This window comes from Anomaloglossus baeobatrachus, chromosome 12, assembly GCF_048569485.1.
Source record: "Anomaloglossus baeobatrachus isolate aAnoBae1 chromosome 12, aAnoBae1.hap1, whole genome shotgun sequence".
In the NCBI taxonomy this organism is placed as follows: Eukaryota; Metazoa; Chordata; class Amphibia; order Anura; family Aromobatidae; genus Anomaloglossus; species Anomaloglossus baeobatrachus.
This window is the reverse complement of record NC_134364.1, coordinates 43,026,739-43,046,042: the sequence shown is the minus strand read 5'-3', so window position 1 is coordinate 43,046,042 and position 19,304 is coordinate 43,026,739. Positions and strand designations below refer to the sequence as shown.

Here is a 19,304-nt window from a genome sequence, read left to right as displayed (position 1 = left end):
AACGACTGTTGCTGGATAAACATATATTACGAGGAAATCACCGGGTAAAATGTGTGCACTGTACAAGGAACAAGGTTGTTAGGTATTAGGACGTATGCAAACACGGCGTTCATAATGGACTTTCTTACCATGGTTGTTGGGTTTAATCCTATTGATTTTGTTACCGATAGATTTTGCTAACAACAAACAGCCAATGGTGAACACAGAAGAAATGGAGAGGTCTGTAATTTGTATCATAGGTAAGTGCAACTGTGACAAGCGGATTCCACCCAAAAAATCCAGAAAATAACATTGTATGATTTTAAAATAATAATTTGCATTTTATTGCATCAAATACATATTTGATCACCGACCAACCAGCAAGAATTCTGTCTCTCACAGACCTGTTATTTTTTCTTTAAGAAACCTTTCTACACTGCACTCATTACATGTATTAATTGCACATGTTTGAACTTGTTACATGTATGAAAGAAACCTGTCCACACACTCAATCAATCACACTCCAACCTCTCCACCATGGTCAAGACCAAAGAGCTATCTAAAGAAATCAGGGACAAAATTGTAGATTTGCACAAGGCTTGGATGAGTTAAAGAACAATAGGCAAGCAGCTTGGTGAGAAGGCAACAACTGTTGGAGCAATTAGAAAATGGAAGAAACACAAGATGACTGTCAATCTTACTCTGTCTGGGGCCCCATGCAAGATCTCGCCTCGTGGGGTAACCATGATTCTGAGAAAGGTCAGGAATCAGCCCATAACTACACAGGAGGATCTGGTCAATGACCTGAAGAGAGCTGGGACCACAGTCTCAAAGATTACAGTTAGTAACACACTACGCTGTCATGGATTAAAATCCTGCATGCATTGTAAACAAAGGTTTCTGTACCAAATTTAAAGTTCTGTTTTTTATTGCATCAAATTCTTCTTTCATGCAATAAAATGGAAATTAATTATTTAAATAGACAATGGGATTTTCTGGATTTTTTTCTATTCTGTCTGTCACAGTTGAAGTGTACCTACGATAAAAATTACAGACCTCTCCATTCTTTGTAGGTGGGGAAACTTGCAAATCAGCAGTGTATCAAATACTTATTTTCCTCACTATATGATACATATACCATTACATATAGGGTGTGATATTTTGTTGAGATGCTATAAGGCTATATATTAAATCTGATGCTATATATTAAATCTGGTTGGAGCTGTAGTGGTCGCGTGTCCCTGACATCATTGTTGTGGGACGTAAAGGCCGACGGGATACAGGGCAATGTCGGAGAATGTGCGAAGTGTCACTTCTTTATTTTTTTTACCGTGTTTTGAATCTTTCTTCATACATTTTATTACTTTACGGAGCACTCCTTTAATATACCCAAGCTGCTGCACAACTTCTTTGAAAATAAATGTTTAGCTCCTTATCGATCCTTTTAGTTGTAAGCGCCTCGGGTGTTCATTATGAGCTATAATGAACTGTGTACTCTAAAGTCCCAATGTTATGGCATTTCATCGCCGCACCCTTTATGCATTTATATTTGGACGGGGCGGCCATGTGATGTTTTATATTCTTATGATATTTTAGTCTCGTGGTAAAAACCAAGCTGAACTGAAGCGATGGAACAGAATCTGAGGTTAAAATATTTGGTGACTTCTACAGAAGTTTCCACTTCTTACCTGGATGTGGTTTATTTACATCAGTTGTGGAAATTATTTTTTGACCTGTAGTCAGACGACGCCAACTCCGAACATTCTTTACTACTTAGGCTAGTTTCACACTTGCATTGAACGGCATCCGTTGCATTGCGTTGTGTGACGGATGCAACGGATTCGTTGCATATAGTGGCACAACGGATGCTACGGATCGTACAAAATAACGCAATCCGTTATAGGTTTTCTTCCTGACTCTACACTTCTGGGCATGCGCAGTTGTGTAAAGACGGTTGCGTTAACGGAATCCGTCAAATGACGGATTCTAACAGAATCCGCCACCATAGGCGTCCGTTATAAAAACAACGGACGCCGACGGAATCCTGCAGGTTGCATTTTTTGACACTCCACCAAGTGCAGAAAAACGCTACATGCAGCGTTCCATTTGCCAGGTGGATGCAACGCAGCGTCGACTGACGGATGCAACGCAAGGCCATCCGTTGCTATCCGTAGCTAATAGAAGTCTATGAGGAATAAAATGGTTTCCTGCAACGGTTACCGTAATTCCTCAAGGCGGCGGATAGCAACGTATGCCGTTCAACGCAAGTGTGAAACCGGCCTTACAAGTGAATTGCTGCTTGCTTGAAAAACTTGTACATTATTTAGTCTTAAACTATAAGTAATATTTCCGCACAGCCGAGCAGTGTCATCGTCACTTTCTAGTAGGGCACACCTATGGTCAGTGACTAACTCTCCCGCCATACACCCTCAACGCCATTATAGCACACTATGCAGTTAGTGATGGATTTTATATCTCTAAGGCTATGTGTCCACGGTAGAATGTACCTGCGGATTTTTCTGCCTGAAAATCCGCGACTTTCGCGGCAAATCCGCACCCGCGGATTTGCCGCGGATTTACCGCGGATTTGCCGCGGATTTTTTTTTTTTTTTCCCCATTCAAAACCAAAAATCCGCACCAAATCTGCACCAAACAATTGACATGCTGCAGATTTTTCCGGATCAAAATCCGCGGCAAATCCGCAGCGGAAAAATCCGCAGCATGGACACAGCATTTCCAAAATGCCATTGAAATGGCTTGGAAGTGCCGCTGCTGCAGATTTTCGGGAAATCCGCGGCAAAATCCGCGCAAAATCCGCAGCGTGGGCACATAGCCTTAAAGTGAACCATGAAATCAATCTAGAGCTAATCTGCAGGCAAATACTATTTTAACTATATGTGGCCTTCTAAATGGAAGTGCAGCTTCAGGAAGAAAGTGAAGTTCTGTTCTCCCTGTAGCCGCTTGCTTCCATTCACCAGGGTGATGTCAAGGTTCTCTCTCGCTCAGTACACCGTGAATGTGTATTTTATTCAGGGTCTATGAAAATAAATGAAATACACCCCTTCAGTTGTCCTTTGGCCTTTTTTAATGCTAATAAACATGTGAAGAATTGACATTTCCATCAAACATGGTCCAGTGTGGAGTAATAGAAATGTTCACTTTTCATATTTGGAATTATCTGCCGAGAGCGACTCTTTTCTTATCGACATTTGTTCTTTACTCCTGATTCACACTTTCTGTAGCATCACTCTCCGAGAGCAGCAATGATGTCTTCAGCACTCAGTCTTATCTTCTTTGCCATACTTGTCTCCTAAAATAAAAAAAAAATAGAATTTTTGCCTTATTACACAACCAGTATCATGGCGTCACACTGACCCCACCGGCTTTATTGTTAAATAGCCATAAACTAAAAAGTAAAACTGAAAATAGCAAGTGCAATATGTTTCTTGAAGCTTCATAAGAAATACATAAGATGCCATAATCATGTGGAACAATATATGTTGGCAGCTACTTATGTAATCTGCATGGGGTCACATTGACCCCATGGTATCAGACAAAGGTTAACATGCAATCTGCATGGTGTTACATTCCCCCATGGTACCAGACAAGGGTTAATGTGCAATCTGTTATAGGGTCACATTGACCCCATGGTATCAGACAAGGGTTAATTTGCAATCTGCATGGTGTCCCATTGACCCTATGGTACTAGACAAGGGTTAATATGCAATCTGTTATCGGGTCACATTGACCCCATGGTACAAAGAAAAGGGTTAATATGTATTCTGCATAGGGCCACATTGTTCCCGTGGTACCAGACAAGGGTTAATATGCAATTTAGGGTCCTATTTCTGGGACCCTCATCTGTGTTATAGTGCAGTGATCTTCTGGATCCCGTTCCATCATACAAAGCCGTCTGCATAGATTTATGGCATGCACTGGGCTTTATTAAAGTCTGGAGTGGAGATACACTGGTGTAAAAGGCCTTGTTGGAAACCACCGCCTTTTATCTCTCCTACATGCTTTACACTTCAGCTCTGCTTGTTCCGGCAAACTGTCAATGGAATTGATTTCCAGGGATGATGATAAAAATGGATTATTTCCATTTAAGATGATTGATGATGAAACCGCGCACTGCAAGTGTTTGTGATTTGTATGGCGAGATTTCTTCCATTCACTTGTATGGGAGAGAGTTTGCAGTACACGTATGCGAGGCACTGTGGCACCTTCAATCAGCGGATGGGTGGGGGTGGCAGCAGATGCACCCCATCTCATCTGATATTGATGACCTATTGTAATGATAGCAAAGTTCTGAAAAACCCCTTTAAATATATCTTCTTTTAATTGTCTTTTTTTCCACTTTGCAGAATGTACGCGCAGACATTTGTGTAATTTATCTCTTTCCTCCTCAGTGTGCACATGTGTGGTTCACAAGCGCTGCCATCAGTTAATCGTCACCGCTTGCACTTGCATGAACAATCCGACGAAAGTGGAAAAAAAGGTGACGTGTGACTATTATTTTTATCTACTTTGGTCTCCAGATCTTTTTTTTGTACAAAACCACTTCCCGCGTCTCAGTCTATAAGACATTTCTAAGTCCAAAATCCCCGAGTACCTAATGATGGACCTCGCGCCTCGTCTCTGGGCAGAGCCCCTCTTCTGCTGGCAGAATGATATTTTCGGAAGATATTTCATGCCTCTGCCCTGTGATTAGAGCCCACCTGCAGCCATGATGGTGGGGGAGGGGACTGCAGTTAAAGGGGATTTCTCAGCTTTTATATGTTTTCGCTATAAAAAAGTAATGAATCTGTCTAATTTACGGAGTGCTCCAGTTCCTCCATTTTTGAGATTTTTACCCCCTGTGAGTGACTGGAGACCTGTAACTAGGCGTTCCTTTACCAGGGGAAAAGGGATCAATGTACCACCCTTATCCTGTATAGAAGTACATCCACCCGGGAAAAGTGGCTTATTGGCACTATTTTGGTGTTCACAGAGGGGGCACTATTAGTATATGGAAGCACACAGGCGGCATTATTAGTATATGGAAGCACACAGGCGGCATTATTAGTATATGGAAGCACACAGGCGGCATTATTAGTATATGGAGGCACACCAGGGGCATTATTAGTATATGGAGGCACAGAGGGGGCATTATTAGTATATGGAGGCACAGAGGGGGCATTGTTAGTATATGGAGGCACAGAGGGGGCATTATTAGTATATGGAGGCACAGAGGGGGCATTATTAGTATATGGAGGTACGGAGGGGGCATTGTTAGTATATGGAGGCACAGAGGCGGCATTATTAGTATATGGAAGCACACAGGCGGCATTATTAGTATATGGAGGCACACCAGGGGCATTATTAGTATATGGAGGCACAGAGGGGGCATTATTAGTATATGGAGGCACAGAGGGGGCATTGTTAGTATATGGAGGCACAGAGGGGGCATTATTAGTATATGGAGGCACAGAGGGGGCATTATTAGTATATGGAGGTACGGAGGGGGCATTGTTAGTATATGGAGGCACAGAGGGGGCATTATTAGTATATGGAGGCACAGAGGGGGCATTATTAGTATATGGAGGCACAGAGGGGGCAGTATTAGTATATGGAGGCACAGAGGGGGCAGTATTAGTATATGGAGGCACAGAGGGGGCATTATTAGTATATGGAGGCACAGAGGGGGCAGTATTAGTATATGGAGGCACAGAGGGGGCATTATTAGTATATGGAGGCACAGAGGGGGCAGTATTAGTATATGGAGGCACAGAGAGGGCATTATTTGTATATGGAGTCACAGAGGGGGCATTATTAGTATATGGAGGCACAGAGAGGGCATTATTAGTATATGGAGGCACAGAGAGGGCATTATTAGTATATGGAGGCACACAGGGGGCATTATTAGTATATGGAGGCACAGAGAGGGCATTATTAGTATATGGAGGCACAGAGGGGGCATTATTAGTATATGGAGGCACAGAGAGGGCATTATTAGTATATGGAGGCACAGAGGGGGCAGTATTAGTATATGGAGGTACAGAGGGGGCATTATTAGTATATGGAGGCACGGAGGGGGCATTATTAGTATATGGAGGCACAGAGGGGGCAGTATTAGTATATGGAGGCACAGAGGGGGCAGTATTAGTATATGGAGGTACAGAGGGGGCATTATTAGTATATGGAGGCACAGAGAGGGCATTATTAGTATATGGAGGCACAGAGGGGGCAGTATTAGTATATGGAGGCACAGAGAGGGCATTATTTGTATATGGAGGCACAGAGGGGGCATTATTAGTATATGGAGGCACAGAGAGGGCATTATTAGTATATGGAGGCACAGAGAGGGCATTATTAGTATATGGAGGCACACAGGGGGCATTATTAGTATATGGAGGCACAGAGAGGGCATTATTAGTATATGGAGGCACAGAGGGGGCATTATTAGTATATGGAGGCACAGAGGGGGCATTATTAGTATATGGAGGCACAGAGAGGGCATTATTAGTATATGGAGGCACAGAGGGGGCATTATTAGTATATGGAGGCACAGAGAGGGCATTATTAGTATATGGAGGCACAGAGGGGGCATTATTAGTATATGGAGGCACAGAGAGGGCATTATTAGTATATGGAGGCACAGAGGGGGCATTATTAGTATATGGAGGCACAGAGAGGGCATTATTAGTATATGGAGGCACAGAGGGGGCATTATTAGTATATGGAGGCACAGAGAGGGCATTATTAGTATATGGAGGCACAGAGGGGGCATCATTAGTATATGGAGGCACAGAGAGGGCATTATTAGTATATGGAGGCACAGAGGGGGCAGTATTAGTATATGGAGGCACAGAGGGGGCAGTATTAGTATATGGAGGCACAGAGAAGGCATTATTAGTATATGGAGGCACAGAGGGGGCAGTATTAGTATATGGAGGCACAGAGAAGGCATTATTAGTATATGGAGGCACAGAGGGGGCAGTATTAGTACAGTTAGGTCCAGAAATATTTGGACAGTGACACAATTTTCGCGAGTTGGGCTCTGCATGCCACCACATTGGATTTGAAATGAAACCTCTACAACAGAATTCAAGTGCAGATTGTAACGTTTAATTTGAAGGTTTGAACAAAAATATCTGATAGAAATTGTAGGAATTGTACACATTTCTTTACAAACACTCCACATTTTAGGAGGTCAAAAGTAATTGGACAAATAAACCAAACTCAAACAAAATATTTTTATTTTCAATATTTTGTTGCGAATCCTTTGGAGGCAATCACTGCCTTAAGTCTGGAACCCATGGACATCACCAAACGCTGGGTTTCCTCCTTCTTAATGCTTTGCCAGGCCTTTACAGCCGCAGCCTTCAGGTCTTGCTTGTTTGTGGGTCTTTCCGTCTTAAGTCTGGATTTGAGCAAGTGAAATGCATGCTCAATTGGGTTAAGATCTGGTGATTGACTTGGCCATTGCAGAATGTTCCACTTTTTTGCACTCATGAACTCCTGGGTAGCTTTGGCTGTATGCTTGGGGTCATTGTCCATCTGTACTATGAAGCGCCGTCCGATCACCTTTGCGGCATTTGGCTGAATCTGGGCTGAAAGTATATCCCGGTACACTTCAGAATTCATCCGGCTACTCTTGTCTGCTGTTATGTCATCAATAAACACAAGTGACCCAGTGCCATTGAAAGCCATGCATGCCCATGCCATCACGTTGCCTCCACCATGTTTTACAGAGGATGTGGTGTGCCTTGGATCATGTGCCGTTCCCTTTCTTCTCCAAACTTTTTTCTTCCCATCATTCTGGTACAGGTTGATCTTTGTCTCATCTGTCCATAGAATACTTTTCCAGAACTGAGCTGGCTTCATGAGGTGTTTTTCAGCAAATTTAACTCTGGCCTGTCTATTTTTGGAATTGATGAATGGTTTGCATCTAGATGTGAACCCTTTGTATTTACTTTCATGGAGTCTTCTCTTTACTGTTGACTTAGAGACAGATACACCTACTTCACTGAGAGTGTTCTGGACTTCAGTTGATGTTGTGAACGGGTTCTTCTTCACCAAAGAAAGTATGCGGCGATCATCCACCACTGTTGTCATCCGTGGACGCCCAGGCCTTTTTGAGTTCCCAAGCTCACCAGTCAATTCCTTTTTTCTCAGAATGTACTCGACTGTTGATTTTGCTACTCCAAGCATGTCTGCTATCTCTCTGATGGTTTTTTTCTTTTTTTTTCAGCCTCAGGATGTTCTGCTTCACCTCAATTGAGAGTTCTTTAGACCGCATGTTGTCTGGTCACAGCAACAGCTTCCAAATGCAAAACCACACACCTGTAATCAACCCCAGACCTTTTAACTACTTCATTGATTACAGGTTAACGAGGGAGACGCCTTCAGAGTTAATTGCAGCCCTTAGAGTCCCTTGTACAATTACTTTTGGTCCCTTTAAAAAGAGGAGGCTATGCATTACAGAGCTATGATTCCTAAACCCTTTCTCCGATTTGGATGTGAAAACTCTCATATTGCAGCTGGGAGTGTGCACTTTCAGCCCATATTATATATATATATAATTGTATTTCTGAACATGTTTTTGTAAACAGCTAAAATAACAAAACTTGTGTCACTGTCCAAATATTTCTGGACCTAACTGTATATGGAGGCACAGAGAGGGCATTATTAGTATATGGAGGCACAGAGGGGGCAGTATTAGTATATGGAGGCACAGAGAAGGCATTATTAGTATATGGAGGCACAGAGGGGGCAGTATTAGTATATGGAGGCACAGAGAGGGCATTATTAGTATATGGAGGCACAGAGGGGGCAGTATTAGTATATGGAGGCACAGAGGGGGCATTATTAGTATATGGAGGTACGGAGGGAGCATTATTAGTATATTGAGGCACACTGGGGGCATTATTAGTATATATAGAGGCACACAGGGGGCATTATTAGTATATGGAGGTACGGAGGGGGCATTGTTAGTATATGGAGGCACGGAGGGAGCATTATTAGTATATGGAACCACAGAGGGGGCAGTATTAGTATATGGAACCACAGAGGGGGCAGTATTAGTATATGGAGGTAAGGAGGGGGCATTATTAGTATATGGAGGTACAGAGGGGGCATTATTAGTATATGGAGGCACAGAGGGGGCATTATTAGTATTATAATGTACAGACGGGGAATTATTAGTTTATGGAGACATGGAGGGAGCATTATTAGTATATACAGTGCACAGAGAAGGCAATATTAGTATATGGAGGCACAGAAGGGGCAGTATTAGTATATGGAGGCACCAAGGGGCAGTATTACTATATGGAGGCACTGAGGGGGCAGTATTAGTATATAGAGGCACCAAAGGGGCAGTGTTAGTATATGGAGGCATGGAGGGGGCAGTATTAGTATATGGCGGCACGGAGGGAGTATTATTAGTATATGGAGGTACGGAGAGGGCATTGTTAGTATATGGAGGCACGGAGGGAGCATTAATAATATATGGAGGCACAGAGGGGGCATTGTTAGTATATGGAGGCACGGAGGGAGCATTATTAGTATATGGAGGCACAGAGGGGGCATTGTTAGTATATGGAGGCACGGAGGGAGCATTATTAGTATATGGAGGCACAGAGGGGGCATTGTTAGTATATGGAGGCACGGAGGGAGCATTATTAGTATATGGAGGCACAGAGGGGGCATTGTTAGTATATGGAGGCACGGAGGGAGCATTATTAGTATATGGAGGCACAGAGGGGGCATTGTTAGTATATGGAGGCACGGAGGGAGCATTATTAATATATGGAGGCACAGAGGGGGCATTGTTAGTATATGGAGGCACGGAGGGAGCATTATTAGTATATGGAAGCACAGAGGGGGCATTATTAGTATATGGAGGCACAGAGGGGGCATTATTAGTATATGGAAGCACAGAGGGGGCATTTTTTGTATGTAGCAGCATAGATGGCACACTATTAATATATGGAGGCACAGAGGGCAATTATTAATATGTGGCAACACAGAGGGGGCATTATTAATATATGAGGGTGTAAACAGGTGCTAGGAATTCAACACACAACAAAGGCAGCTGAGTGGTGACTTCAAGGGGTTTTTATTGTCTGGGGATTGAGAGATGGGAAAGAGATTAGAAGGTATAGAAATTCAAGGCAAAACAAATCAGATCACAGTTACAATCGATTGATAAGTTGCACACAATGAAAACGTTGGTGAACAAACTAGCCCAATTCCGGTCCTTCTGTCAGGGGAACGTCTGTGGTCGCCTTACTAGTAGTCACGGTACATAATTGAACCAGTAGACTTATACTCTAAACAGGTGTATCTATGATAACGGTACAGTAAGGATAGGCCATCAATGTAAAAGTAGGGGACAGGCTTTTTAATGCCTGTGACTTGGAAAGAGACTAGCGCCGTTGCTTTTACTGAATGGAGCATTAGTACATTTCTGCCATTATTTATATAGACCATTATCATGGAATGTGAAAATCCTGCCTTATTTTAGCAATTTATTTTTACAAACCTACACAGTCATAGATATTTAACAATGTGTTTTGCTTTTAGATCTTCGAACAGAGATTCGGGATCAATTTACCCCACAAGTTTCGTGACCACAATTACAAGGTGCCGACGTTCTGTGACCATTGTGGGTCGTTATTATGGGGGCTAATGAGGCAGGGATTACAGTGTAAAAGTAAGTTATGACTGTGTAATAACCAGTATGAAACGCTATCATTATACTGTACACTACGTTTATATACTGCCTATTGTGTAAGAAAGCATGAATGGTAACCAGGAGGTCTCATTTAAAGCAAGTGGGGTCCATTTCACAGCCAGTCCATCCTATCCTTCATGGCTCCTATAATGGTGGACCCCTTGATACCAGTGTGAATAGCGCCATACTACACTGTATACCCCAAACTCTGCAGTTTTTCCCCCAGGGCCTCCTACAGTGCAGAATCGGCATTCATATTGGGCTGACTTCCATAAAGCGCCCAGCTACCGGTCTAAATACACTTCTCATCACCCCTTGCAATGGCAGCGCAACAACTTCCGGGTCACATGCTCTGGTCACATGACAGCATGTAACCGGCGCTTGTTGCGCTGCCAGTGTACTATACACACGGTACTGGCGTGCGCCGCATCCAGCAAACCGGCGAAAAGCCGGATATGTCTACCCGGCCTTAGACCGTTTTGATTAATCATTTTGGTTACTTAAAGTTGTATTCCCCTTCTCCAAGATCCTATCCTAATATGTAGTAGGTGTAATAATAATAGCAATTACCTCCAATTAGAAATGTAGTATAGCTCTCCATGTCTCTTACTTCATGTGCAGGGCATTGCAGCTTAGGTATCCATGGTTACAACTACTCATATAGTGACATTTAGTTGCTATTGGTCTTAACCATGGATGCCTAAGCTACTTCAATGCCCTGCACATGAGGCAAGCAACATAGCTAATCAGTAGAACTATACTACATTTCTAATTTGAAGTATTTACTAAAATTATTATTTTTGCACCTATTCTATATTGGGATAGGATTTTGTAGATTTAGCTTAGGTGTCCTTGGCCACTGTATGACTAGATGTAACCAGAGATACCTAAGCCGCAATGCCCTGCACATGAAGTAAGAGACATGGCTATATCAGGAGAACTATACTACATTTTTAATTGGAGCTATTTGCAAATATTATTATTACATCTACTGTATATATAGGATCTTGGAGATAGGAAGAACTCTTTGTCATCATAGAAGTTAATTTTCCAAATAAATCCAGAACAAAAGAATTGACACAGCAGTTATTAGTACAATGTGAAATATCACACCCTGCCGAAATGTAGGACTTTCGTTCTACACATATTTTCTATGTGGCTAATACACTTGTTTACTTTTTTTTTTTAGGACACTATGGGCTTTCTTTATCAAAGTAGGCCTCGTTGCCCATAGCAACCAATCAGGGTTTAGTTTTCAAGTTTTACCCAGTTCAGGAGAAACGAAAGCTGCAATTTGATTGGTCAATATGGGCAACTAGAGCGGCTTTTCTTCTAGTTTTGTGCTTGCCTTTTGTTTATTAGCCTTTGAACCCCATAGTGTCCACCGATATGTGGACATAAAGGGGACTTACTCTGCCATGTTTTATATTTTAACTAGGCCCCACACAGACCTGTCGACAGTTACCATATTAAATGAAAAAAATATAGTAATAAAAGAAATCCTACTAATTAAGTCACTAATAAACATCTACTAGTCACTTTTGAAGCCCCACATTTTACACAGTGACCCTCACCAGGTTGTGTTACATACCAAAATAACCGTAAAATCTGTCTCAGAAATGTAGGTTGTACTTTGGTTACATTTTTAAGGATTTAAAAAACAGTTAAAGCGGGAAAAAAAATGAGATTACACAAGCATTGTCTTTATCAGTTCTATCACAGATATGCTGAATGATGAATCCGTCATAAAGGACATAAATACATAAATGATCCATTGGGATCCATTGTGGTGACCGCCACCCCGACTTCCCCACACATGAGTTTTTGGCTCCACCTAACGTTCGTGTGTTTTCCGCAAGGGTCGAGGAGAAAGCTTCTGCCAGACTTCTCTTTCAGCGACTTATCTGCCCTAAAATTCCAACACCCCATCCTTCTTTCCTCTGACATCTGTTGGGGGAGAGTCAGGAGGCCCCACATACACCTCAGATGGGGTCTACATCTGACCTCATATAGGAATAGAAAACCAACAAAAAATGAAGCCAGTGTTGGATTTACTCCATGACTGACACCAAAGGTGAACATTCCCCTTACTTGTTGGGTGTCCGTCATGAAGTACCTCATTTTATAATGTGAGGGATCATCACCAACCCTTTACACACGCACACCCCTCCAGAAGGCGTGCTGACGGTCTATCCAAACCCAGGACCCGATAGACAGGCGAATAGGACAGAAAGTCATGGAAGAAAACCGCATAGAGACATATTTTTTGGGTGTCAGTGATGAAGTATGTCATTTTATAAGGTGAGGGATCATCACCAACCCTTCACACACGCAACCCTCCAGAAGGCGTGCTGACGATCTATCCCATTCCAGGATTTGGTAGTGAGGCGAATAGGACAGAAAGTCATGAAAGAAAAGAGTGTATAGACAAATGATTGACAAATATGTTTGATGACAGAATATCCCACTGAGATAATATATAATTTGGGAACTGGATTTGGGGGTTTGTATAACTGGATATGAATTAAAGGGGTTTTCTATAAGAAAAGCCCCTATCTGCCTTCTACAGATGAAAAAAAACCAAATCGCCTTCCCAGGTCTAGCGCTCAGTGTCCATCGCTGCTCCTGGTGTCTGTTATTGCCAGCTTCACTTAAATTACTCTGAAAGCGCTGCAGCCAATCAATGAGTTCATTGGCTTGTGTTCAACTCATACTGAACTGCTATGCTCACTGATTGGCTGCAGTGCTACTGACGTAATATCAGCACTACGACCAATCAATGAGTTCATTGGCTCGAGTTATTCAACTCATACTAAACTGCTATGCTCATTGATTGGCTGCAGAGCGGCTGACGTGATATCAGTGCTGCAACCAATCAATAAGTTCATTGGCTTCTGTTGTACAACTCATACTGATTTGCTATGGTCACTGATTGGCTGCAGTTCAACTGACGTGATATCAGCACTACGACCAATCATTGAGTTCATTGGCTTGAGTTATTCGACTCATACTGAACTGTTGTACTCACTGATTGTCTGCAGTGCTATTGACATGTTTTCAGCGCTGCTAACGATTACAGACACCAGTAGCAGCAGTGTAGACTCTGTGCTGGTCTTGGGAAGGGCGAGTAAAACTTAGTTTATTTTAATAATCGGACTGCAGCCCGGTAAGACGAGTTTTAAAATTAAAACAATTTATCTCTTATAACAAACCACAGCACCCATTGTGGACCATCAATAGTGATAAATGGTCCCTAAATGACGCTGGGCCACGTAGTAGTTAAAATATTAATGCAGAGTTCATCCATTGCATTTTCGAGCAATTTTTTCAACACAGATTGTATTATGTGGTTTTCCAAATTTGCATTATGCCTAAAATCCACAGTGAATTACGGCATTTATGAATCCCATTGACACTAATCTGCAAAAAGCATGAATGAAATCTTTACCGTGATCCACCCATGGGTTAAACAACTTGTGCATTGCTTTGCATAGCTCTGAGAGTAAAACTTTGCTCACCCCCCCCCCCCCGCCCCCCGAAATATCACTCACTGGAAGTTATTGCATTAGCATTTTTATTGTCTTTGCAAAATGGCCTCATTTCACAAATCCTTTCGCTCGCAGAACAAATTGCAGAGAGAATTATGTCTCATTGTTCTGAACAAGGCGACAATTTTTGCCACATTGATATTTTCTTGACCAGATGTATGAAAAATCCCGCGACCGTACTGCTGCGGTGCCATGTGACGCCGAATGAATAAACCTGCTTTCTCTCCTTGTAGTATGCAAAATGAACGTGCACAAGCGATGCGAGGCCAACGTGGCTCATAACTGCGGAGTGAATTCAGTGGAGTTGGCAAACGCGTTGGCAGGGATGGGTCTGCAGCCTGGGAACATACCTGTCACACGGGTAAGACATCACATATTAAGGGATTAACAGCCAGAGAAACGGAAATCATTGTGAACATGCGCGGTAGCCACTCCATTCATTGTTTATGGGACTGCCAAGTGTGCCTTTGGCAATTTCAGACAGTCCCATAGACAATAGTCCCATAGACAATGAATGGAATGGAGTCTGCACATGTGCACCTCACTGCATTCCTCTGGACTGAGCTGCTGGGCTCTGTTTTGGGGGTTCCAGAGCACCCATTCTTGGGATCGCTTGGGGTTCCAACGGTAGGACATCAATGATCAGCAAGTCATTACCTATGCTGTAAATAGGGGATAGTTTAATTTTTCAAGAATAACCCTTTAAATGTACACAAATCAGCCGCCCCTTGCTCACATACTGCACCAGTCACACGGCACCAGTCACACGGTGATATAAGAAACAATGTCCTGTATCTAACCAGCTGCCAAGTCCAGAGAGAGAGCAGCTGGGGAACCTAACCTAATAGAAATATATCAGTAAGTTATATAACTTCTTATTTACAGTTATTTTACGAATATTTTTTTTGTCTGGGAAACCCCTTTAAGTAATTGTAGACAGCCCAGCATCTTGAAACATCAGCTCAGCCTCCATATGATTCTTCAATAACATTTTAGAAAGTCCTTGCAGAGTCAGCAGCTGCATGAAGATCAGGAGAGACGACTATTATAAACAGCCAAACTCCCCATACAGAAGGCAGAAATGGTTTATTACCATCTCTGCCTTCCTGATCACTGAACAAACACTGTGCATACACAACGCTTCCTCCTCCTGTCCTAGAAGACATAAGATTGACTGCCTGGAGGGAGCAGGAGTTGCTGGGAGACTCGACAGACACAAATATGCTCAGCAGTGCAGGCAGGAGGCTGAACTTTCCCTGTAACTTTGACTAATGGGACAGCATCAATTACAGAAGACATCAGATATAATTAAAAAAAAATATTTAAATGTTGAAATTCCTTCCAGATGCATTTTATGACCTTATGGAGGGCACAATGCGCGAAATAAAGAAAATACAAAATACAGGTTACAAAAAAGTAAAATACTGCCAGTTAATTTTTTTTTTTTTTTACTGGGATGGCCCCAACAGCAAAAAAAACCCAAAACCCTGGGTACATACGGCAATTATTTTTGTGTTTGAAAAAAAATGTGAAAAAATATATATGTGTGTATATGTGTGTGTGTATATATATATATATATATATATATATATATAATGTATATGTGTGTGTGTATATATATATATATATATACACACACACACACACACACACACACACGTACGTACGTACGTACGTACGTGTGTGTGTGTGTGTGTGTGTGTATATATATATATATATATAGTTTTCTATATATATATATTATATGGTTATGTAATATACAGTTATATAATATAGTTATATATATAATATCTGTCTTTTATATATGTACGTTTCTGTGTGTGTGTATATATATATATATATAATATATATATTTGTTGTGTGTGTGTAAAAATATATATGTACAATACAGACCAAAAGTTTGGACACATCTCATTCAAAGAGTTTTCTTTATTTTCATGACATCAAAACTATGAATTAACCCATGTGGAAGGAAATACTTAAAAAAAAAGTGTGAAACAACTGAAAATATGTCTTATATTCTAGGTACTTCAAAGTAGCCACCTTTTGCTTTGATTACTGCTTTGCACACTCTTGGCATTCTCTTGATGAGCTTCAAGAGGTAGTCACCGGAAATGGTTTTCACTTCACAGGTGTGCCCTGTCAGGTTTAATAAGTGGGATTTCTTGCCTTATAAATGGGGTTGGGACCATCAGTTGTGTTGTGCAGAAGTCTGGTGGATACACAGCTGATAGTCCTACTGAATAGACTGTTAGAATTGGTATTATGGCAAGAAAAAAGCAGCTAAGAAAAGAAAAACGAGTGGCCATCATTACTTTAAGAAATGAAGGTCAGTCAGTCAGTCTGAAAAATTGGGAAAACTTTGAAAGTGTCCCCAAGTGCTGTGGCAAAAACCATCAAACGCTGCAAAGAAACTGGCTCACATGAGGACCGCCCCAGGAAAGGAAGACCAAGAGTCACCTCTGCTGCGGAGGATAAGTTTATACGAGTCACCAGCCTCAGAAATTGCAGGTTAACAGCTACTCAGATTGGAGACCAGGTCAATGCCACACAGAGTTCTAGCAGCAGACACATCTCTAGAACAACTGTTAAGAGGAGACTTTGTGCAGCAGGCCTTCATGGTAAAATAGCTGCTAGGAAACCACTGCTAAGGACAGGCAACAAGCAGAAGAGACTTGTTTGGGCTAAAGAAGACAAGGAATGGACATTAGACCAGTGGAAATCTGTGCTTTGGTCTGATGAGTCCAAATTTGAGATCTTTGGATCCAACCACCGTGTCTTTGTGCGACGTAGGAAAGGTGAACGGATGGACTCTACATGGCTGGTTCTCACCGAGAAGCATGGAGGAGGAGGAGGTGTGATGGTGTGGGGGTGCTTTGCTGGTGACACTGTTGGGGATTTATTCAAAATTGGAGGCATACAGAACCAGCATGGCTACCACAGCATCTTGCAGCGGCGTGCTATTCCATCTGGTTTGCGTTTAGTTGGACCATCATTTATTTTTCAACAGGACAATGACCCCAAACACACCTCCAGGCTGTGTAAGGGCTATTTGACTAAGAAGGAGAGTGATGGGGTGCTACGCCAGATGACCTGGTCTCCACAGTCACCAGACCTGAACCCAATCGAGATGGTTTGGGGTGAGCTGGACCGCAGAGTGAAGGCAAAAGGGCCAACAAGTGCTAAGCATCTCTGGGAACTCCTTCAAGACTGTTGGAAAACCATTTCCGGTGACTACCTCTTGAAGCTCATCAAGAGAATGCCAAGAGTGTGCAAAGCAGTAATCAAAGCAAAAGGTGGCTACTTTGAAGAACCTAGAATATAAGACATAGTTTGTTGTTTCACACTTATTTTTAGGTATTTCATTCCACATGTTTTAATGCATAGTTTTGATGCCTTCAATGTGTATCTACAATTTTCAGAGTCCTGAAAATAAAGAAAACTCTTTGAAAGAGAAGGTGTGTCCAAACATTTGCTCTGTACTCTGTGTGTGTGTGTGTGTGTGTGTGTGTGTGTGTGTGTGTGTGTGTGTGTGTGTGTGTGTGTGTGTATGTATATAATATATATATATATATATATAATCATATATATATTTTTCATGTATATACAATGTGTTCTTTTTTATTATATATATATATATATATATATATATATATATATATATATATATATATATATATATATATATGTGTGCATGTGTATATATATATATATATATATATATGTATGTATGTATATATATAATATATATGTATGTGTATATATAATGTGTGTATGTATGTATGTATGTATGTGTATATATATATATATATATATATATATAGTTAGGTCCAGAAATATTTGGACAGTGACACAAGTTTTGTTATTTTAGCTGTTTACAAAAACATGTTCAGAAATACAATTATATATAATATGGGCTGAAAGTGCACACTCCCAGCTGCAATATGAGAGTTTTCACATCCAAATCGGAGAAAGAGTTTAGGAATCATAGCTCTGTAATGCATAGCCTTCTCTTTTTCAAGGGACCAAAAGTAATTGGACAAGGGACTCTAAGGGCTGCAATTAACTCTGAAGGCGTCTCCCTCGTTAACCTGTAATCAATGAAGTAGTTAAAAGGTCTGGGGTTGATTACAGGTGTGTGGTTTTGCATTTGGAAGTTGTTGCTGTGACCAGACAACATGCGGTCTAGAGAACTCTCAATTGAGGTGAAGCAGAACATCCTGAGGCTGAAAAAAAAAGAAAAAATCCATCAGAGAGATAGCAGACATGCTTGGAGTAGCAAAATCAACAGTCGGGTACATTCTGAGAAAAAAGGAATTGACTGGTGAGCTTGGGAACTCAAAAAGGCCTGGGCGTCCACGGATGACAACAGTGGTGGATGATCGCCGCATACTTTCTTTGGTGAAGAAGAACCCGTTCACAACATCAACTGAAGTCCAGAACACTCTCAGTGAAGTAGGTGTATCTGTCTCTAAGTCAACAGTAAAGAGCAGACTCCATGAAAGTAAATACAAAGGGTTCACATCTAGATGCAAACCATTCATCAATTCCAAAAATAGACATGCCAGAGTTAAATTTGCTGAAAAACACCTCATGAAGCCAGCTCAGTTCTGGAAAAGTATTCTATGGACAGATGAGACAAAGATCAACCTGTACCAGAATGATGGGAAGAAAAAAGTTTGGAGAAGAAAGGGAACGGCACATGATCCAAGGCACACCACATCCTCTGTAAAACATGGTGGAGGCAACGTGATGGCATGGGCATGCATGGCTTTCAATGGCACTGGGTCACTTGTGTTTATTAATCCAATGTGGTGGCATGCAGAGCCCAACTCGCGAAAATTGTGTCACTGTCCAAATATTTCTGAACCTAACTGTATATCTATATACACACACTGTATCTCTATTATATACAGTTAGGTCCAGAAATATTTGGACAGTGACACAATTTTCGCGAGTTGGGCTCTGCATGCCACCACATTGGATTTGAAATGAAACCTCTACAACAGAATTCAAGTGCAGATTGTAACGTTTAATTTGAAGGTTTGAACAAAAATATC

General features: G+C 41.6%; 1 protein-coding gene across 1 annotated transcript in view; it reads left to right on the top strand.

Moving 5' to 3' along the window:
• The window catches only part of PRKCH (protein kinase C eta), a 195,626-nt gene that overhangs the window by 104,870 nt on the left and 71,452 nt on the right, over positions 1–19,304 (top strand). The window contains exons 5-7 of the mRNA XM_075330723.1: positions 4,389–4,477; positions 10,546–10,675; positions 14,478–14,605. Of these exons, the coding sequence (XP_075186838.1) occupies positions 4,389–4,477; positions 10,546–10,675; positions 14,478–14,605 (347 nt within the window). The remainder of the gene's footprint in view (positions 1–4,388; positions 4,478–10,545; positions 10,676–14,477; positions 14,606–19,304) is intronic.